At 42.3% G+C, this 22,846-nt stretch overlaps 1 protein-coding gene across 1 annotated transcript in view; it reads right to left on the minus strand.

The window, feature by feature from the left end:
- The window catches only part of CACNA2D3 (calcium channel, voltage-dependent, alpha 2/delta subunit 3), a 764,442-nt gene that overhangs the window by 594,515 nt on the left and 147,081 nt on the right, over nucleotides 1-22,846 (minus strand). Inside the window, exon 3 of the mRNA XM_004676565.2 lies at nucleotides 9,684-9,800. Within this exon, the coding sequence (XP_004676622.1) occupies nucleotides 9,684-9,800 (117 nt within the window). The remainder of the gene's footprint in view (nucleotides 1-9,683; nucleotides 9,801-22,846) is intronic.

Genomic DNA, 22,846 nt, shown 5'->3' on the forward strand with positions numbered 1-22,846 from the left:
GTCGCCCCCGGGGCAGGCGGGAATCGAACTCATGTGGAAGTGGCTTTAGCTTCTCAGTGCAGTGCTTTAACCTGCTGCGCCACCAGGGAGGGCCCCCCAGCTGGTTTTTAAGAAAGTTTCTGATTACTGGAAAGGGCTGTCATCCCTCTGCTGATGCAGTGTAAGTGAAAAGCCCATGAATTCCTAACTACCTTTTCATGCCCCCTTAACCTAATTTGGAAATAAATAATCTTGCTGTGTTTGTGGGCCCAGCTGCTCCTTCCCTCCGTATGGGAAACACCAAAAAAAGACAAATGATGCCACCAATATGTCCCCAGTTAAACACACTAAATACTAAATGTTCACTCAAAACATTTATGAAAACCTTTAGTTTGTTGCCTGTAATTTATACAATAATAGCCAGTCATGTTTTTATATTATTATTATTATTATTAATCTATTATTAATCATTAATCTATTGATGATGACACACTGGTGAGTCTCAATTTCCTCCCACCCATAAACTTTTCAAATTTCTTTTCACCTCCCCCAAGTCTATATTAAGTGGTTTAATTTTCTACCAGGTGTGTTGAAACAATAACGGAACAGTCTGAAAAATCAAAATAAGAACAAGCACTGGTGCAACTCTGCTGTCCAGCTCTCCTCACCCTGGTCACTGGCTGCAGGCAGTGCCCCGGGCCTCCCGCCTGCAGGACCTTGCTCTCCCGACTCCACAGGCCATCCCGAGCACCTGGCTGAGCCGGCGTTTCTGCAGGGCTCTGAAGGGACACAAAGGCAACTGGGGTTTACTACAGGGGTCTTGGCTGCAGTTTCACAAGGGGCCTCTGTGATCACAAACAGTCTCCTCTCCAGGCTGCTTGGTCTACCTGGTCTTTCAAAATCTTTCAAAATGGGAATAAAAGTTTCAGTTTCGGGGAATGCATAATGAGAATTAAAAACAGACAATGATAGTGGAAAATATGATTTTAAATGACATTTCACTTTGGATAAAAAAAAATTTATTATTGCACAACATAACCCAATACAGACCCTATAGTGAAACAGAGAAGTGGTGTGTTTGGTAAGAACCAAGCAGGCTAGGAACAAGCACACAGGAAATGTGTGGGACTATGCCTAGCCCTATCTCCGTGGTCTCTCCAAGTATGGGGGACTTACCCCAGGACAGCGCCAGCAGCTAAACTTCCTTTCCCTTTCTCCTTTATTATCCAGTTTTCTGGACAACAGGAAGCCCATGATCACTCTGACTTGACATCATCCTGAGTCTAAGACAAAGTCTGTCAGCAAGTGTCTTCACATGCACTTAACTGTAGATTCTGACAGTGTGACAGGTACCGGGCTACAAAGGGGACAACCTTGAACAAGAAAAAGATGGTAGAGTGCAAACAGTGGAAAGGGGTGTTAACGGGCAGTTTATAAAAAAGAAAAAATGACTGACAAACATGTTAAAAGGTGGTCCACTTCCTATTTGGTATTCCTCCATGAGGAGAAATAATCCAAAATAACCTTGGTTCTCAGTCTCTGTGTCCCAGAAATGAGCCAGCTGGGAGTAGGGTCCTTATTCAGTAACAGCAGCTGCACCAAGCTCAACTTCTTTTGAAACTAGTGACTTTTTCCTACAGTGAGGGGATGGGAAAAGAAACTAGGCATCATGATCCCCAGATGTTGGGTCACTAGATTTCCTGACAACTCCTCCAAACAACTGGCACCCCATATCCAGGCAGCTTGATACTAGTAAGTTTCCTCCTCCACCTTCATCCTGATTTATTCTTATAGAATCCAGGAAGGGGGAGGGGACAGATAGGGCTATCAAGGATATCCAGGCAATTAACTGGGCTTGCACGCCTCTCTGTAGAAGGATGAGCAACCAGCACCCAGGCTTTCCCTACATGTTCTGTGACAATGAAATTACCCTCAAAACCTCATGCAGCACAGGAAGGGAGTCAAGCAAACCTACATCAAACAATAAGAGAAGGGAAGGGGAGCAGATGGGAGAGACTAGGTTTTGCCTATGACACTGACATAGGCAAACATCAGAGAGGGGAGTGGAGAGAGAGTGCCTCACCCCACCAACCATCAGGCAGAAACACAAACTAGCCAGTATTGTGAGGTCACCTTAACAAGGTACACCAAAAGCTTTGATTTTACTTCTAGGAACATATCCTAGTAAATGCATCAAATATAGGAGCAGAAGTATCTCTTCAAGAGAGTTTACTATAGTCTTTCTTATGATAGTGAAACACTATAAATAACATCAATGTTCACAAGAGAAAATTGTCCATATGGGATATCCAGAAAGCAGACTATTATACAGTCATGAAAAATAATAGGACTATATATTCATTGGCATGGAAAGATATCCACAACTTATAAAATTGTTTTAAAAATCAGATTACAAGAAAGAAAAATGCAAAATTTAGAAGTTCATATACATTCCACACATATGTGCATGCACATGTATAAGTAGAAGAACATCTGGAAGAACAGAAATGAAGATGTTTAAAAACAAAGACATCAAAAGCTATAACTGCTTTTTAAAACCTTCTGGTGCTGCAATTTTTACTTTCTCCTTTGTCATTTTCTTCCCCTTCTTTTTTCTTTTAAAATGAACATGCTTTATAAACAGTTAAAAAAAAAAAAAGCATAAGAAAACAAGCATGGATGAAGTAGACTTACATAGAAAACCCCAAACTCAGTCTTCCATAAACCCCTGAAAATGGAAAGACTTTAGTCTAAACAACCATGAACTGAGGGAGAGTTTAGCACAGCGATTCTCCCAACACAGAACTCTTTCCACAGGCCCACATCTCCAGAACAGGCAGGCAAGCTAGCATACAGTTCCCCATGCTCATCCAGTTCCAGGATATGAGACTGAGAGAAATGAGGAGCTTGAAGAGATGGGCGGTGACATGGCAGAGAATATGGCTAGGGGTTCTCCTTCTTCCTCCCACAGGAAGCTTATCTCTCCAAGAGGCAGAGCAATAGTGCAGCCTCAATGTGGGTGGGAGAGCCGCCTCTGATCTCCGCTGAGTCGCAGGTTGCTACATTCTGAAGTGTGTTAGAGGAAACCCCAGTCCCTCTGGAGGTGAAACCCACGAAGACCACATGATTCCATGTGGTTTTGCCTTCAACCATTAACCTCATCAAGACTGGTGAACTCAGATTGTTGCTATTTTTTAAATTTCATCTGGTTTGAGGTTTCTGTTCTAAATTTTCATTCACCCATGTATGGGATTTTGCAACCCAGTTTGCTCCCACTCGTCCAAAAAGGCAAATAGGCCACAAGACATAGCGACAAAAATTAAGTCTCCTCCCTTTCATATGTGATTCAAAATATATTAAGATTTTTCTGAAGCAAATGTACTCCTCTTTCAAGAAGCAAGTTTTGAAATTTTGACACGTGGTCAGAAATAAACACAGGAAGAAAACTACCTGAGTCATGGACTGCCTCCTCCATTGGCTGAGAACTGAAGGCTGCCCCATATTGTTGGTGTATTCAACTCCTCAGACCTCTACAGCTCATTTTGCAAGAGCCTTGGATCTAAGTGTCATCGCATAGAGGGAGAATTAGCTCTAACCTAAGAACCCTTGCTTAATTTAAATACTTATAAATAAAATGCACGACTTCATTCTAGTTATCGATATCCCTTTGAATGTGTGCCTCAGCTACAATTTTCACAATGCCTGCAGATATAGATGAGTTTTTAAATTATAAGGTTTTGAGTCCCCACAGATATTAATCCCTTATATAGCAGATATTTTGGTTACACCACATACTTTTCTTGGGTGCATACCACTTTTCATGCCTCAGAGTATATATTTACATAAAAACAGAGATGTGCTTTATAGTCATACATATGTAGACATGCGCCCGTCAAAAAGCAGCCTAGAGAAAGCTGCTTTAATCGTACCCTCTAGCTTTTAGGAAGATTGGCGTAAATCTCTTCTGCAGGGGGAAAAATCCATTTTTCTGAGAAGGTAAATGTTTATTAAATGCAAATACTGATATTCGTTACCTAGGCAAAACGTCTTGCTGCATGTGGAATTTCTCGATAAAAAGCTTTCAAGTCCCAGGTTTCTCCAGATAAACCCTATCGGTGAACTGATGCGTGAATGCACTGAAATTGAATTACTGTACAACAGCAATTACTTTCCACAGTACAGCTATAATGGGAATCAGTTCCACAATGAAACAGCAGGTAGCTATAGGAAGGGGGAAAAAAACTTAATATATAATCTAGTCTCCTTTTGCTTTTCCTGAGAAGCAAGGATGCTTATTTTTAAGCAAAACACTTTTTCAAGTGCCCAATTTGTCATCTTATCAATGTAAATCAGAAAATAAGTGAAATAGGATTAAGTTTATTTACAGGTATGAAGCTTCAGAGTGCTTTTAAAGTTTATTAAATATCACATGCAAGGTTTGAAAACAAGACTTTTAGTGAATTAAGCTGCGAATTAAGCTGCAACTTGCTTTTTTTAATCTCTTCACAGTCCCCAATGAGGCTTACTTTTTTTCAGCATAAAATTAATTATGTGGAGTGGGGGGGGGAAATAAATTTGAACAGCAAATAAAGTATTTAATGTTTTGCCTGATGTGCTACCAAAATAGATACAACCTAATTCTCTCTCTCTCTCTCTCTCTCTCTCTCTCTCTCTCTCTCTCTCTCTCTCTCTCTGTGTGTGTGTGTGTGTGTGTGTGTTTATAACATTTCAGTTTGTGGAGGTTGGAACTCTGTGTAGTCCAGTAGGGAATGCATCAATGTATGGCCCTGAGACCAGGGACCTGTGGGAAGACAGAGGGAGATTACAGTTCTGCCTCAAATCAGTGCAATAATCCTAGAGCTGCTTGACAGCATCAGAGGAAAGCCTACTCTGGAGAGTTTACCCTCAGAAAACCATTCTGGACAATACTAGTTAAATCCCCCAAAGTCCTCCTATTATCATTTACCTACTTTTTCCACAGTGTGCTGCTCATCTTGGTGACATGCACCATACCCAAATCACAGGATCATTACCTCCCCCCGGCTGTGCTGGAATCTCTCCTGATAAGATACCCCTAAAATTGGAGATGCCCATGGTTACCTGTTACGTCCTACAGATGCTCCTCCAACCACAGGTTAGCCAGGCCTGTTCACACACCTGGAGCCTAGGAAGACCCTTCCAACTGTTAATGGTCTTTGTTACTCTACTGGAGCCCAGATCTTAAGACAAAGGAAAGGCTGGGCAGCCTGTCCAAATGACCAACACCATGGAAAACACAACCTTAGCCTTCTCCTCCTTGCAAGCCCAGGGAATTGGTCAACACAGCACTCAGAAGAAAAGAGATCCATGTTAAATTCAATTCCCATCAATATTTCAGAGAAGTCTGACCTGTGACACAGTAAGCAACTTCCGGGTGTCATTTGGGAATGGCTCAACTGGGTCCAGAGCCTACAGAGGATGGGTGCCTATTGCCTCTGCCACATCCATATCCAGCAAGCGAAATACCTCCCTGGAAATGTTAGTGAACTGGATGGAAATTAATTCTAGTTCCTGTCCATTCCTAGGGACTTAAAACTTGATAAGTGGCTCACCAACATTTATTGAGAGCTTGGTGGCACAAATATGTCTGAACAAAGAAGCTGCCATGGGCTCAGCCGTGACACACAACGCATGGAGCTGCAGTGGTGGCATCGGACCTGAGTCAAGTTAAAACAGTCTACTTTGAGCCTCGCAGAGGATTTGGGAAAAAAATTATTTAAAATACCAAAGGCATTCAAAGGGCTACAAAATATTTGTTAAGAAATGCTGCCTTCTGGATGGAGTCATTATGTTAATGGCAATTATTAAAGCTAAGGTTATTCATAATTTGCTAACCTGAGGGGGAGGGGAAATCACATCTAGTCCATTACCAGCCAGATGACAGAGGTTATGTAATGGGCAGGCCACTTTAGGTTTCACATTTACTTCAGACATCTGACAGGGAGAAAATAGGACTTTCTGTGATAGGATAATTGCATGGTGGAGAGTAATTCAAATTGGGGACGAGTATGATAAAATCACTCTGATTCAACTAATCACTGGGAAAAGTGATGGGGGAAATGATGAAATCAAACCAGAAGGGACAGGAAAAGATCAACATTGTTTAACAGCCAAGAGAGGACAGGCATGTTAAAGGACATGGTTACTGTAGCCATCTTTTTTTTTAGCCCGAACCGAACCAACTTTCACAGACTACAGTTATTAGTGTTGTTTTCTAAATGGCTACTGCTGGTCTCGTATATATCTTATACACATCAATGGAAATTTTACTAATCAGTGTTGTCTGTGAGCTAGGCTTTAGTAAGTATGTTCTTGAGGCCTCCCAGCCCATTCCATCACTGAGTCGGTACTGGCAGGAAGGTACCGGGGGAACCCAGGATGTCTCGCCTGCCTCATATTGCTGAGGGTGGAGATGGTGCTTAGGAGACAAGGTTGCTACGCACAGTGCATTGCAGTGACAGCAAATTCTAAAGTCCATCCTCTTCCCTGGTCACATGAGAAGCGGGTGGCCACTCGCGGGTGGCTCGGGACAGGAAGGGCCCTATTGCACAGGGGTGCATTCCAGCACAACACTTAAGTGGTGACTCCTCTGCAAGCCCACAGGAAATTTGGATTTGAGACTTTTGCTCTCTAACTGCTTCCAAACCCTACAGACAAATAGCAACCTTTCCAATTCAAGAAGTGAGGCATTGATGTAATATGAAAAACAGTCACACCACCAGCTTCCCTGGCCTCAATAGAAGTCAGCATCCAAGAGACACCTCAGTGGCCACCTCTTCTTGCTCCACAAGTTAAATGGCACGTGACTGCTGCTGACAGCAGTTCACGGCTTCCATGGGGGCCATACAAACAAAACGTCCAAACTGTGTCCAGACCCACCCCGTGTTGACAAGTCCACTTTCCTCTGTAATTGTCACTAGGCCAATAAACTTAGCTTTTATTATGCATCAAGGGTACTTATAAAGGGACTCATATATCTATTTTAGAGTACATAAAATACACTTTTCAGGGAACCTTGGAAGCCTGTACCCTGGGAAAATTTCAATATAAACAGAGCTACTTTCCAAAGGAACCACACTAACCATATCATTTTTTTTAATTAATTAAGTTAAGGCCAAAAAGATTTCAAAATTTGATCCCCTCCTATGGTCACCCAGGAGCTCCCTGAAGCTTCAAAACTCCCTCAATATTAAATGTTCAGACACTGGAAGGTTCCTCAACTAAGAGTAACTGTTAACTGAACACTTCTTGTCTGCCAGGCACCGGACTGTGATGAACACATCAAAGAGATACACACAGAAACACCGCTATCCTACCACCTGGTAGAGAAACTCTGCTGAGAGTGCCATGTGGCCTGGGCAAGGCTGTGCCACCCCTGGCCAGGGCTGTGTGCTCCTCTCCAAACTAATGACAGTAGCAGTCATTAGTACTGTCATTCCCAGGTTCCATGTGCTCAATGGAGAATGAAATGAGACATCAGGTTGGGACTTGGTGAATAATGAACTCCATACACATAAGTTGCAGAAACTAAGTCAGGGACTCCTCCCAACCTCTCCCAGCAGGTAAGTGAGGATAAGAGATCCACCATGCACACTTAGCTTTTCTCACTGGCTTTCTATCTCAGGGCAGAACTAAGATTGGGAACATTGCTCTCCACTTCCAGAGACCGCATCCCACCTGCAACCCGGGGAACCTGCCTCTCAGAGATTGGGTCCAGGTCCTGGTGCTGGCTGAGCCTCCATACCACGTGCCATGCTACACCCACCTCCTGAAGCCCCCTTCCCTGGGGTTTCCTTGTCTATCAACTGCAGAGGCAGAACCTAAGGCTATTTATGTCCTTCTCTGTGATTCACAAAGAAATGCAATTTGAAAAAAAAAAAAAAGAAAGAAATGCAAGTTGAAAAGAATAATAACATTTCCCTCCTTTCAAATGGACGGTGTTGTTACTAGTATTTAAAGTAAAATAAAACATTTTTTTGTGAGGATTCAAGGAAATGAACATTCATATAACACTCCTGCTGGAGTGAATACAAACTGGCTAAAGTTCATCTAAAAAGAAATGCTTCCACATGCATGAAGTGCATGAAGAGCCTTAAAGATTTGTTTGAGTCGCTGATCTGTTTTCTGTGACTGGGAATTCATCTTAGGGAGTTAGGGTACAACTCACAGGATGCTGACATGGAAGGGATGAAGAATGTTAACTCTGGGGCAGAAGCCCAGAGTCCATCCCTCACTCCCCAAGTGACCTCAGAGAAGCACCTTCTTCATCTCAGACTCCTGTTTTATGAAATGGGGACAATAATAATAATCTCATCACAGCGTCATTAGAAGGATAGGCGAGTACATGCAAAAGCCTTAGAGAAGCACCCAACATGCAGTAAATGCTGAGGTGGTTGATCTATGATTAACATACAAGAAGATTCACTGAAGCAACATTCTTTATATCAAACTTAACTACTTAAAAATCCAAATATACAGAACAGCCCACTTAATAAGGACTCATATAGATTGATATGCTATAAGCCAATACTATGACGGACTTTCAAAAACACGGTTCTGACTATCAGATCTGAATGGCTACAAGGCTGGCATGTCTGTAAAGGCTAATGTTTTCTTCAAGGTAGTGGCATAAAGACACACCACAGGCTAACATGCAGCTCCTAGGACTGGCTGGCTGTCAGCATAATATTCCTGTGGCAGATACTAGTACTTTTTCCTTCTAAGGCACTTCCGAGTTTCCACCAAGAAGTTCCACCTTGAGACTTTCATTATGAAAAAGATCAGCCATCTTTATGAAAAAGATTCAGTGCAATCACCACTGCACTGAAGCAGTGCAGTGGTGACTCAGTGCACACCGTTTATGTGTCAGATCTGGGGTGAGTGGTCCACAATCATAACGTTGTTTCCTCTTCACTCTCCCTGGTGAATCTTCCCCATTTCACAGATGAGGAAACTGAGGTTCACGAAGGCTGTTTTCCTAAGTTCAAGGCTCAGAGTGTGATACTGAGCTCATTCTCTTACCTACTAAACTGAAGCCCTCCTCCCCTACATTAGAATAGTCCACAATGGCTTTAGAGACAAGAAAATAGGTGGGGCTATACAATCTAAATCCAAAATAGAAAACTTACGTGGCCAATAAAGTAGGAAAGAAGTGAAAACAGAAGTAGTCTTTTATAGCAAAGTGATTCTGGAGACAACTATTAAAACTGAGAGGTTAACAAAGTACATTAGATATAAAAAGCTCTTCAGATCACAATTCTTTCCCATAACCCTTGCCAATATGGTATTGGCAAATTGCTTACAATAATCACAGGTCCTAAATCTAGAGTATAAGACTATCCTGTTTAGGTGGCAACAGTAAATAAAGTAGAATTCATCTTGGAAGTACAGAAAGATACACCTGTCACTACAGTTCCATTTGCCCTGATGTAATATGAAATTCCAGAAAGCTCCTAGCTGTCAAGACAAATGTAATTATAGCAACATCCCAATACAGGAAAAGAGAATCTCTGACTTCATCTAGACTCAATCCCTTCATGAGATTTTCAATTCCTCATTTTGGGAAGTATGTCAATTGCTTATAGTTGCTTACTTGAAGCACAATGTACCTTTGAAATATTTTGGCAGTTAGAGAAAACATTCACAGTCATAGGCATCCTACTTACCCTCACTGCCTCAGACTTTTTGTGAAACATCTCTTCCATGTTCTTTGCCAGCTTTTTCACCAGTTGGAGTCCATCGATTTCCTCTATGGCAACATCCTTCTCGTACTCTTTGTATTTCTGTAAGGAGGAAAAACAACATTAAAAGCACAGGACACAACAACACAGCATACTCACAACTCAGACCACAGCTACCCACCAAGAGTGTACGTGTATATGTGAGACAGAGACAGAAAGAGACAGAGAGAGCACATGCCAGAAAATGCTCCATTTCTTAGGTAATATTGCCAAGTCCCTGAGACAACAACAGCAATTGTCCTGAAAAGGACATTAAAGTTTGAGGACAGAAGCAGTAACTCTATAGAAATGAAAACAAAGAGAATTCATCTGATCTTAAGACTGAATTGAAATCCTTACAACCTGTGGCATGTGGCTATACAGAGTTCCCAGCCCCCAACACTGGGACACTGGCAGGTAAGGAAGGAGGGGAGAAATGCCTTCAGACTGGGCATTTGGCCTAAACCTGAACATCATGCCCAAGGGCTAAGAGTTTCTCAAGATTAAGGTCATCCCGAAGAAACAGACATGTGTAATCCTGGACAACTGAAGTCTGGATCAACACAGACATCTGCCACCATCTTCCTGAGATGTTCTGAGCTGCTCTGAGAGGCCCTACAAGTAGACCATGTTGTAAGCACCATGCTTCTTCCTGCTCCCTGAAAACCTCCAAAAAAAATCTTCAGTATTTGTCTCTTCTTACATCTCACCTAGAAAACCAGTTTTGCTTCTAGCCTTCCCCTCCTCCTCAACAGTCTTGTCCTTGTTTTCCTATGAAGAGGGAGCACCCACCTCCAAGCCCCAACACACACTGCTCACTCATCTCCCCTGGCATCAAAGCTTATATGGCCCAGGAAAAGAGGAGAGGTTCTCCTGGCCACCCATCAGCCCACAGGGGACACTCCAGGGATGAAGCTAAAACAGAACAGTTGAATGCTACAATACAAGAAGCATGCGAGTAAGGAAGATTCCACATCATCCGATGGCCCTGTAAGGATGGCCTCCTCACCCCTGAGAGACTGGATTGGCCTGAGCTGTAGAACTCCAGCCAGCTCAACCCTATCTCAAGCTAATAGCGTCCTCTGGTGTATGAATTCCAGTGACAACCACTGGAAACTTTCCCCAAGTTCAAATGTGAGCCAATATCTTTGGAGCCAAAAATCCTGGGGGTTCTCTGCTGCCTACCAGATGTGCTCCAAGAGCTAACAACCAAGACCAGCTTATACCCAAGGCTGGTTCACTACCAAAGCACAAAGTTCAAGAAAGGAGTAAAACTAAACAAAACTAATATCAGCCTAATATTTACAGAGCTAGTGAAATGAATCTGTCTCAAGTACATTGTAACTAAGGATGGTCTAAGGCTTGGGATAAAGAAAAATGAAGTGGATTTCACAGTTAGCCCTTACCTGAATCTTCTGTTTTTTATCTCAGGCCCCAGTATTCTGTTCAAATTGTTACTTGGTGTATGTGTCTTTCCCAATAGACCTCTAGTAGAAATTCGATTTACTTAACTCTGATCATCACCCATTTTTCACTGAGATCTTTCTGTTTCTCTCTATTTCCGAGTCTCCTCTGTGAAAAAGAGCCATTGACTTTATGAAGAGTTGTCAGTCTCCCAGGACTACTTGTGCCTGATGAACTAGCTAACTAATCTCTGCACAAAGCTCTTTGCCAAGCTTATCAATTGACTGATTCCATTCTCCAACCTCTCCCTTCAGGCCATGTGACCACCTCTTGGACACTCTTCCAAACCTATACTACTTTCTCACCACCAGGGGAAGATACCCCATAACCGAAAAACACCCTGTTGAAATCAGAACAAAAAAATGCCTTACTCTTACTGGAAAATGCTATATTTTGTTGGAATTAAAGGATTTTGAAAAACAAAGACAGTAAATAACAGATAGTTATTAACCTCAAGCCCTTGGCACTTCAAAAGTGATGATCTACAGGAAAACCATTAAAAACGTGCCTGTAGTACAAAACCAAGCAACTTGAACTCCAGCAACTAGAAACAAAGTACAGAAGCATACATATAGTATGTTCCAGTAGATTATGGACAGTAATTGGTGACTTTTTGCTGCACTTACAAACATACCACTGGGAAGGTGTGTGCCAAATGTTCACAGCTGGCTATGACTTTTCCCTTTCTTCTCACTTACCATATTTTTTGATTTCTATAATAATCATACTATTTTGGAAATTAGAAAACATCAAAGTTGAAGTTATATATAGAATTTAATATGGGCATCCAGTAAATGGATTTCTTTAGGGGCGTGTGGTCCCAATTAGAATGTATGTAGTTAAGCAGCAGGTCTGCACTGGCAGAAACTAAGAAAGCCAGTACAATTAGTCTTCCATGTATCCCAGCCCAGCCCAGCCCAGCACCAGAAGTGCTCCCATATCCATTTGTCTAATTCTCACAGCTACCCCAAGAGGTTAGTACTATTCCTATGTTGCAGATGAAGAAGTAAGGCACCAGCAGGTTCAGTTAGCTGTTGAAAGTCTAGTAGTTAGATTGTGTTTAAGCCTTCTAGGATCCCACTTTTAGCTGCGTATAGTCTTTTGAACTTGGAGATAGAGGGTGAAGGACCAACAGTCCAAATATTTGCAAATTTGTTTCAGAGGGTCCATTTCCCTGACCTAACTAACAAGCCTAATTTGTTGATTTTGTAGCCAGCAGTGGCTTGGACTTGCCAAGAGAGTCAAAGACCAAAAATCAGAGACTTGTCCATGAATGAGCTGCATTGGCACAAGCAGGACTTGGCCAGGAGATGTTGGGTGTGGCAGTAGCCCACCAGGTCCCACCACAGAGCCTCTGACAAGCAGAGCTTGGAGCTGGGCCCAAAGGAGCAAACAAGGCTCTTGACAAAAATACCGGAAGGGAGAGGAGCAACCAGCACTGAAAGTGGCCTGAAGCCTGAGTGATAAATTACTCCATAGCTGTGCTTCGGTGCCAAATTGCCTTCTGTTCCCCAGGGCACCAAGTAAGTCCTGGAGGCAGAATCCTGTTAACTCCTTTTATTCCAGGATGCACCCCCCCCCCCACCCTCCCCTCACCCCCAGCTGTGCAGGCAATTGGAGAGCTCCAAGAACCACACTATCAATTACTCTGTTTCGCATAATCGCAGACACCCTTTAACTGGGAAGAAGAGTCAGGAAAGCATGATTAGGTCCTTGTAAACCCACAAAAGCAAATAGAGGGGAAGAGATAACCTCTGGATTTGGATGCTATCTGCAACACTCCATCTACTTCTGTAAACATCTGTTTTGTGTCTCTAGGTCATCAGGCAGGATGGCAGACAGCAAACATAAAAGGATGAGTAAAGCAAAGCTGAAGAAAGTTCCTGTGCTGAGTCAAGAGTGTTTTGAAGATAGAACAGATCAGGAAGATACAGTGTGGTATCAGGACCCGCTGTGGTGTCAGATCCCAGCTGGCTGTATCCTTCAAGAATATCTAGTTTGGGGTGGTGGGACACACCATAGGGAGTGAGCATGCAAGAAGAAGGAGGTGCAGGTATGGAGGCTCCAGGAACTATCTACTATTCAACTTGGCCAACATGGGGAACTTGGTGAGCAATGAAATAAAAGAGGGGAGTATGGCCAGGCAGCCAAGTGTATGAAGAATTCAGATCTCATCCTGATTTCAGTAGCTGGGTGGGGGTGTGGAGGCAAGCAACATTCAGAGCCACTGAAGGGTGTGAGGACAGCAGGGACTCAATGACCAGATGTGTGTTTTTGAAAACTTCAGTGTGCAGAATGACAGAGTGGAGAAAGGCACGGACTTCAGAAGGTGAAGTAGCCAGGTCTTTGGAGACATTGATGGGGAAAGTCCAGGGGAGCCAGAAGAATGCAAGGTGGGCTTCTTGAAAGACTTGGGGGGCAACTGAGAGACATCAAGATGTCTGAGTGTCAGAGACAGCAGCAGCATTTGGGGTTGGTTGGTCATGTTACATCAGAGAAATCATAACCTTCAGGGACTCAGTATCCTGATCAAAACTAACAATCCTCACCCCAGGATGGCTCTACAGTTGTCCAGGAAGGATGTCTAAGAAAGTCCCCAACACATGCCTGCACTAATGCATCACTCCCAACCCTCACAGTCCCCTGATTTTCCCTCTTGGTATTTCTGCTGCAGAACAGTCTAGTAAGTGTTCTATTTTTGCAATAAAGTCTTCCTGAAATGAAGCTCTTCATGAAAGAGACAAATGCCATCAGGATGGTTGATGATGGTCCTTGACTCTGCCACAGCCTTCTCAATCCCCTGCACCCCCTACCCCACTGGGACAGTAAGTGACATGCCTGTGACTTCAGCCAAGACTGGGGATGAGGCAGACCTCAGCCCTTCCAAGAGCATGTCTCAGTATTCATGACACAGAGGGACTTTTTTATCCCTTCTCTCACAGATAACATGAGAAGCTTCCATTCCTTCTGTTAGCAGAATCAGCATTTGGCAAGAAACCTTGTGATGAGCCAAGAACATTTATCATGTGAGAAGGGAGACACAGAAATACATTATTTCTGCAGCATCTATTTTGCCAGATCATTTCACACAAACACCAGGCAGAGAAAAGCACTATTTCACTGTCAGAACACTTAATGCTGTTCATATATTTGGGTCATTTTTTTCCATGATAACTGCATACCTAGAAGTAAGTCACCTGGAACAGCCCTGAGAAGGAGAGTACGAGTGGGAGACATCTGACCTACTACAATTAATTGGGAAAAAAGCCAAACATGGAAGAGGGGCTCTGAACACACTCAGTATCAGCAGGAAAAAAGAAAAGTACTTATTAGAGAATGGATGCAGGGAGCTGGTGCATTTGAACATGGCCTCTTGGCCTCATCAAAAACTGAATTACATCCTTAAAGTTGGCATAATTAAATCACTAAATGAGGGCTGACAGAAGGTCATAGGGAGAAGACAGTGAAGTAAGCTACAACCCTTCCCTAGGTGACAATCTCAAGGGTTTGCCTCAGCATCCATGACTTGAGAGAAAATGGTTTGCTTCTCTAGCCCTCCCACAGGCCTCAGGCCCTCCTCTTTCAGTCCTCTGTCCCAGTTGAATCTCTCTGACTGCAAAAACAACCCAGAGATAGAGCCCAGAACTCTTAAAGTTGAACTGTTACATGAACGACGATGATGCTTCAAGTTCCTAACTTGAGGTTCAGTTTTCAGTACAGATTTCACTCCTTCAAACTCTAAGAGAAGTTCATCAAGCCAACCATCTAATTAAGGAGCACACCAAAACACAAAAGGTACCAATGCTGAAATCGCCACTGTTTTCATTAATTCAATAAATATTTGCAAGTCACCTACCATGTGCCAGGCAACCGGGTGAAGTTAGCAAATATATGTGCTCCATCAGGGTGTAAGGAGGCTAAATTAGGGTTTGTTTTATTAAACTTAAGTCATAAATAAGTTGGAGCAGAGTTGAGTGGCGCATTTTGATGTAAACTTGAGTGCTAACTAGTCTACTGTCCTGCCGTGACTTTCTCCTCCAAGGTGAGCTTGTCTGCCATGCAGCTACACCACAGGAACACCCTTACTCTAGGCCACCTCCGGCATCTCAGTTATCCTCTCTTATTCTCTCTATGAAAGTATTAGGTAATATAACCTATTTTGAGAGACCACATTCACCTAACTTATATTACTGTATATTGTTACCCATTGTCCTGATGTATTATTGTTATTAATCTTCTTACTGTGTCAAATTTATAAATGAAACTTTACCACAGGGATGGATGTGTAAGAAAAACAAAGTATATAAAGGTTTGGTACCATTTTCAGTTTCAGGCATCCACCAGGAGTCTAGTAGTCTGGGAGTCTACCGTATTTCGCTTCTGTAAGATCTGGGAGAGTGTAGTTACCTACTGATTGCATAATAGCCCATAAAGCACAGAATATATTTTCCCTTGAGTATGGAGGGTAAATGCCACAGCATTTACTGTGGACGATTCAACAGTTCTATGAAAACTTGGCCAGAATACAAATAACAGAGTCACCAGGCAGGAAGAAGTTCCCAAGAAAGGATGTAAAACAATGACCAGCTAAGGGTGCCAGGAAGGAGGCTGTTTCCTGGGAGATGAAGTCTATGAGGCACCCTAATAATATAATGTGACCATACTGAGTCATCACAGCTGGCTGGTAAACACAAGCAGGACATCTGTGACCCAGGCTTGATAGACAGTGGGAACAAGGGAAGTTGGAGAGAAAGAAAGACAGCAGGCAAGCCTAGGTTGCACGTAAGCAGATCCTATGTCCTTTTATTGGGCAGAAAGGGATACTTTCCTGTTTTGTCTCCAGTGTTGCTCCTAGTGAAGAGAGCATAACAGGATGGTGGAGAGCAGCCTCCTGGCAGCAGCCTGCTTCACTTAGTGTGACTGGCCAGGGTTCCAATCAGAGGAAGATCAACAATATCCATCCCAACTGCTAGGCAATTTGGTGTGGTGTGAAGAGTGGTCACTCTCCAGCCAGATGTACTCAAGTCCCAGCATCACCACTCATTAGCTATGTGACAGGAAGACATCCTTCATCAGTAAAGTGTGTGCTACCAGACCTCACAGTTCTTGGGATCATCAAATGAGGCTGAGTGTCTAAAGACCCCAGCAGAATGCTGGACATTGGCTAAAGCACTTAAAAAATGGTGATGGTAATGGCAGTAGTGGTAATAAGTTCCAACTTCTGTTCTATAAATTCTGAAAAAGGACATTGTCTTGCCTCAACAAGAAGAAATTCTCAACAACATTCTACCTGAATACAGATCAGGGCTGCTTTCAAATATATACCTTCACAATGTGTTGAGAGACATTCAATTGTGAACTTCAGGGATAAATGGTCCTCTCTGGATAGAAATGGGTGCTAGAAGTCTATTATTGGGTAAAGGGGGTGACAATTTTTAGATATGTTACTACTAAAGATGTTGCAATAAAAACTAATCATTTACAATTTTTTTGGATTCTCTTATAGGCAGCGTCATTATCTTATTATGATATAACTGTACTTAGTGTTCCTCTCAAGTCAGTATTGCATACAGAAGTATCACTTCAAAATACAACACTCCAGAGCAATTATGTTTCTAAGTAAATATATTTCCAAATCCTTTAAGCTGATGTTAGGAACACTTCTTCTGAGTCATAACAACAGATTTAACTGAATTCATGGAACTATGGGTCACAGAAGAATATTTTTCAATTTGAAAATGGAAAGGACAATTTTGTACAAGTAATTCTGTCTCACACAGGTATTCCAATCAAGTAATCAAGTGTCTCCAGGTTAAAAAAAAAAAAAAAAAAGCATCACCTATGAATGCAGTGTTCTTCCAGATCTAGTCATATTTATGGAAAATCCTCGAAGGTTGCAGTTTTTTTCTCTGTCAGAATCATCAGAATAGAGATTAATTTGCATAAAAACAAAAGACCCTGTTTAGAAATGACAGAAGAGAAAGGAGGCCAGGGCTCTAAACTACAATGCAGAGAACAAGTGGGGGGAGGCAGGGAGCTGTGGTCTGTCTTTCACAGGGCTATGGCAGATGGAGACCACCTGAAGAATTCAGAATAGCACCTGTAACAGTGTTTGCTCTATGCAGTGAGAAGCATGCAAATGGACAACTGAAAACATAGTTTCGTTAACCTGTCTTACAGATCTCTCCACGAGGAGAGCAGGGGGAGACCTGATCTAAATTACTTTCTACGTGCCTTCTGGAACCTCAAAGGAGCACATCATAAGAATGGGGGGTCCGGACCCCTGCCCTGGAGCCTCTGTTCCAGCTCGCTGTTGGGATGCTCGGATGCTCGAGTGCATCACAGCGCTCCAGGGAAGCTGTTCTTTAGAGCACTGGCTGTGCGATGGGTGGTCTCTGACAACTTTCTACTACTTCCAGATTGCACGGTCCTGAATTAAAAGATAGATATCGCTCCTCTCTCTGTTTTACTGTCTATACACTTTATTTTTATCTTGATAAGACTTATAAGCATTTATTATTTAATACATATAACTTGACAAAAGCCACTGATAAATTTTAACCTGTGGTGATCAAAAGGAGTAGGAATACTGCATTAGATTCTGGTTTTATATAAGGGAAATTAAGCCAAAGGCAAATTGTTGGTTTTATGTAAGGAAAATTAAAACCAGCTTTTGACAGAACTGCCCCTTGCTCTAGTCTGAGGGTGTGACATTGCTTTAAAATGGGAAAATTCGTCTATCTACTGAACAAAATCAAGTGGTCTCAATAGTTATTAAAAATAAATACTTGGGTATTTCCTAGATTACTATATGGGGCTCTAAAGCTTTGAAAAACAAATATTGAGGGTGTTCATACATCCTCATAACACTAAAGGCCAAAATAATGATCACAGATCTATGTGTGTTAGAGAAGAAATCTCACTGTATGCATTTATGACTGTGTTTTATGTATGCCAACAAATTTAACTATAGTCAAATTGCAAATAATAACACATTTTTTTTTTTACCAAGCCTGGACTAGTTGATACAGATTCTTTTCTGCAGTCTGTTTTTCAAACACATTTTCCTAATGATATAACTTAAAAGAATTCATTTTTCCTGTTCCTAGGGATCAAAAGGGAATAATAACAGCAACAATAATAATACTAATCTGATAGTTATAACCAGTATTTATTGAGCACATACGTTAGGTCAGTTAGGTACTAATCCCCCCCATTTTACAGATTTTACAGGTTAGTGAAATGAGGCATAGAGACAGTAGGTTATTTATCCTGGGTTACACTGCTAGTAAGTGATTCTATTAATTAGAGGGACATTAGTAACAACCATGAAAACATTCCCAAATCTCTGTGCCTCAACACAATAGAGGTTCACTTCTTGATCATGTAGCCATCAAATGAGGGGTGTCCTGTCATCAGACAACCTCCTCCATAGTGATTTATGGACAGAACCCTCCTGCCGTGGGTCTCTGCTCTCCTCTCCAGCTGTGAGGTCCTCACATTCAACCAGCACATGAGGGAGAATGCAAAACACACCTGCTTCTTCAGTTCCTTAACCTGGGAGTGTCCTGCATCAGCTCTGCTCACACACCCCTGGCAGTAACTACACATGTCCCAACCCAACAGAAGAAGAGAATCAGACAAATGGAACTGGTGGCTGAAGAGCCACATCCAGGCCCTATGTCAACAGCACGGAAATGTAAACTGAAATCACTGCGGTTTTTGCTAGCTGTCTGCCGCTGTCATAGAGCCAGGATTCGAACCTCTGCAGCAAGGCCCCAGCATCCTTGCTTTTTAACTGCCACACTTTAATTTAAAAGCCTGAAAAACTGTAGCTAGATGAAACCTCAGATTAAAACTTGGCTGGGAACCATCTGCAAGATGGATACTTTAGAGCTGGCACAATCAAGGCACAATCCACAGGAAGGATAATATGACCCACTCACTTGTATGTGTAATTACGGTCAGGCTCAGATGTTAAAGGCCAAGATATTGCAACACAGAAAGGAACACATGATAAACAATTCTGAGGCCTTTTGTCTGATTTCCTTAATCCCATCTCAAATAAAACTGCTATTTGAATAACATCAATGACCTTCTCTAGCACACAATAATAGTTGCCCAGGCGCCAGGAAAGTTAATTGGCTTAACTAAAGTCTTTTTAATTCTATATCCAAGATGTCCTGGAAATCGAAGGCAATCAATGAATGAGTCTGCAAGATCCATAACAAGCTTAGAGCTAATACTATTTGCAGCTGCTCAAGTGGTTCTGTACTTACAGAGCCAAAAGCTAGAATGAGTGTTAGGACCTGCATCTGAATCAATCTTTAACTCCTTCAACTCCAAACTAAATACCCAGCACCAATTTATAGCACAGTTGGGTTCAAGCTTTTCCTTGGGGACTGTAGAGAACCATGGTGAGATCACGCTTACTAGACATCAAACTGCCTTCCCTCCTATTGGAAGGAAGAGACAGACAAAGGCTGTCTCCCTTCCGGTGTTGGAAAGCGTCCTTTGTTAAAAGGTTGGGACCATTCTGATACTGTATTCCCTAATGCTGATATCAAAGGCTAAGAAACATGACCCAGCACATTAGTATCCTTCGTGAAAATTCCTTTGCCTCACATTTACCCACAGGGTGGCCACAGACACTCTAAGAATTTCAGCAGAACACACCCTCCCATTTTACCCACCAATAGAGCACCAGAGACGAAGCTGGTTCAGCACTGATTTGCAAAACCATAATCTAAGTCCTCTCGGAATTTAGACATTACCAACTCTATGAGCTGACATCCTGACATACTTCACTATACCCAGCACACCAGAATTCTTCTTCAATATCTTTAAAATCAGTGTTAAAATCTGAAAGAAACTTAGAAATAACACATTTTAGAAATGGTAACTCAAGTGTCTCCATAACCAGATAGGTCACTTTAGGTGAGGAAAATGAGCCATCCTGGGGCCTGAGGCAAACAGCAGAGCTTCCTTCCCATTCGAAAGGACAGTCCTGTTCTGGTGTCTGCTGGGCTGCATGAAGTGAAGGGTACCCTGTGGTTACCCAGTCTTTCATCTGTTAGGAGAAGCCTGAATCTGTCTTTACATCTTTCAAATATCCATTCTTTTGAATACTCTGAGGTCCCAATACAAAATGTTTCCAAACATCTTCCTATTCATCTTCACAGATGGAGACAGAACATGAATTCCCATCTCCCACAAGGCAGTGATACACCAATGTGAAGACCACTCTGGTCATCCATCAGTAAGCCTTGTACTAGGCACTGTTACGTCCACTGTAATATGAAGCAGAGGCACCAAGAGGCCAGAAATTAGGCCATGCCAGTAGTGGAGAGACACCCTCCCGGTTCACCAAGGTCCCAACCTTAATTGGTACAAAATCCTCAGCACTTGGAGTCTCCTGCAAAGTCTGGAGGCCACCTTCCTCTAGAGGTCCCCATGTATGAACAAAGGCACTTACTTAATTCTTCATGCATTTGGGATTCCCAGGTATGGAACTGAGATCCTAAAGATGAGGACTCCCAGCAGTTCAAAAAATCCCACACATTCTCTAAATAAGATTTTTCCTATTTAGAGGATAGAATACTAGGAAATATTAACGAGGAAATGTTAATTAACTAACCTCCCTCCCTCCCTCTCTCTCTCTCTCTCACAAACATGTGCACACGCAAGCATAATCACTATTCACAAATATTTGTTCTCTTAAAGTGTATTTAGGAAATTAATCAGCACATCTTCCTTACTCTTATTATCATGCCATGATATGCTTTAGTTGCATGAATTCTGCCCTCTTGGTGCCTTTAATTAAGATGGGGATGGGGGACAGACTTGGAGCGGCTGCTCAGGCATCTGGTGAAGCCCAAGGATAGAGAAAACAAAACAGGAATTGGAAAAAAAGTAACTGCAATCAAGTAAAAATCAAAATCCATCAGGCAATTATAGTTCAAAGATATTGTGAAGGGAAGGAGGAGGGAGAAGGACCAGGACAGGGGTGGAAAAAGCACAAGGGCCTGTGGTGATGGTGCTCAGGAGAACTGGTGATGGGAATTTCACAGGAAACCATATATTGTACAAAAATGAAGGGTGATACAGTAAATATATTTTTTAAAGTTTTAAAAAGAGAAAAATATTTTTAAAGAAAAATATTTAAAAGATAAAACATAAAAACAAAACCAACTACATTGAAATCCAACTTTCAAAACGTTCAAAACATGAATTTGTGATGTGGTTATGAAGCTGTCTGGTCATCCGCCTATAAAATAAGAGACCCCAAGGTGAGTCTATAGCTTCCATCATCACCCATGTCACAGCTGAGCACTGAGAATAAGGTGAAACTGACAGCCATTTCCACTGGTGACAAAGTCACAGCCACTGCCACTGCTGTGTCCTGTCACCTACCTTATAAGATAAAGTAATAAATTTCACAGATAAGTGAAAAAAAAAAAAAGATGCCTTTTTTTTTTCTTTTTCATTTAAGCTTAAGGCCCCCTGAATTCACTCCAATGCTGTTGGTCCAGGCTAAGTACCTCTATGCCTCTATGTAAGGACAGCATGAGATCCCAGGCAAGTCCCAGATGTGCAGGCAGTAACTCGACACCTGGCCCTACTCACAGGCAGAGTCTTGGTGAGTCTAGATCACAGTTTCTTATAAATTTCTCAAGTGCTCGGTTAATAAATGATGTCTCAGATACACTGAGGAAGACAGTAAACTGGTAACAATATTTTTCTCAAGCCAGAGTTGTAGAGCAGAATTAATGAGAACTATAATGTTCCCCTATATACTACTAGGTTATTCGAATTCTTCACAAAGAGTGCACATGTATGTATTATTTGTAGGATTAAACATCCATGAAGTGTCAAGTTCGAAAATCCACAATCATTGATACAAAAATATAATAGATGCTCATAATGTGCAAAGAACAGTGTGACTAACCCAGGAGGTTTGCGCACGGGCCATGTGGAAAGCCACCTAGAGGACAAGCACGGCCTCTGTCCACAGCTACTAGGTGACCATGGCAGAATATATTTCACCCAGTGTACATGCAACTGTGTACTGTCAGCAATCTTCTCGTGACGTCACAAGCAGTGTGTGATGTCATGTGAAGTGATGTACATTGCGTTCCAATGAAAACCCAGAGTGGAAGCCATGGGGAGGGGTGCCACAGGAGGCTAACCCGGGTTGAGCTATGGTGGCAAAAATTTGGATGAGTTTTTCCAGTGTTCTAAATGTGTCTTACAATGATACTTTTCAAATGAGAAAAGTAGCATCTAAGATAGAGAAAAACAGAAAGCTGAGAGCAGAGTTCAAATACAGGCAGCACCAGAGCCCATGTTTTAATCACTAATAACTCTCCTAAAAGAGTTGAAAGCAAAGACCCTCCCTGGTGGTGCAGCAGGTTAAAGCACAGCACTAAGAAGCTAAAACCACTTCCACATGAGTTCGATCCCCACCTGCCACGGAGGTGACCCACGTGGTGCGGCAGACGTCTCCTGACCCGCCCGCTGCTCCCCTCAGCAGTGTACTTCATCAGTCGGCCTGTTCTGCTCCCTGCTCTGTCTCTGGTGAATCCTCTCACTGACCCTGTACCTCTGGCCTGTACCCCAGTTCTATATAATAAATAAATAAATCT

The sequence above is a fragment of the Condylura cristata genome, unplaced genomic scaffold, assembly GCF_000260355.1.
Source record: "Condylura cristata isolate star-nosed mole 26May11 unplaced genomic scaffold, ConCri1.0 scaffold00004, whole genome shotgun sequence".
Lineage (NCBI taxonomy): Eukaryota > Metazoa > Chordata > Mammalia > Eulipotyphla > Talpidae > Condylura > Condylura cristata.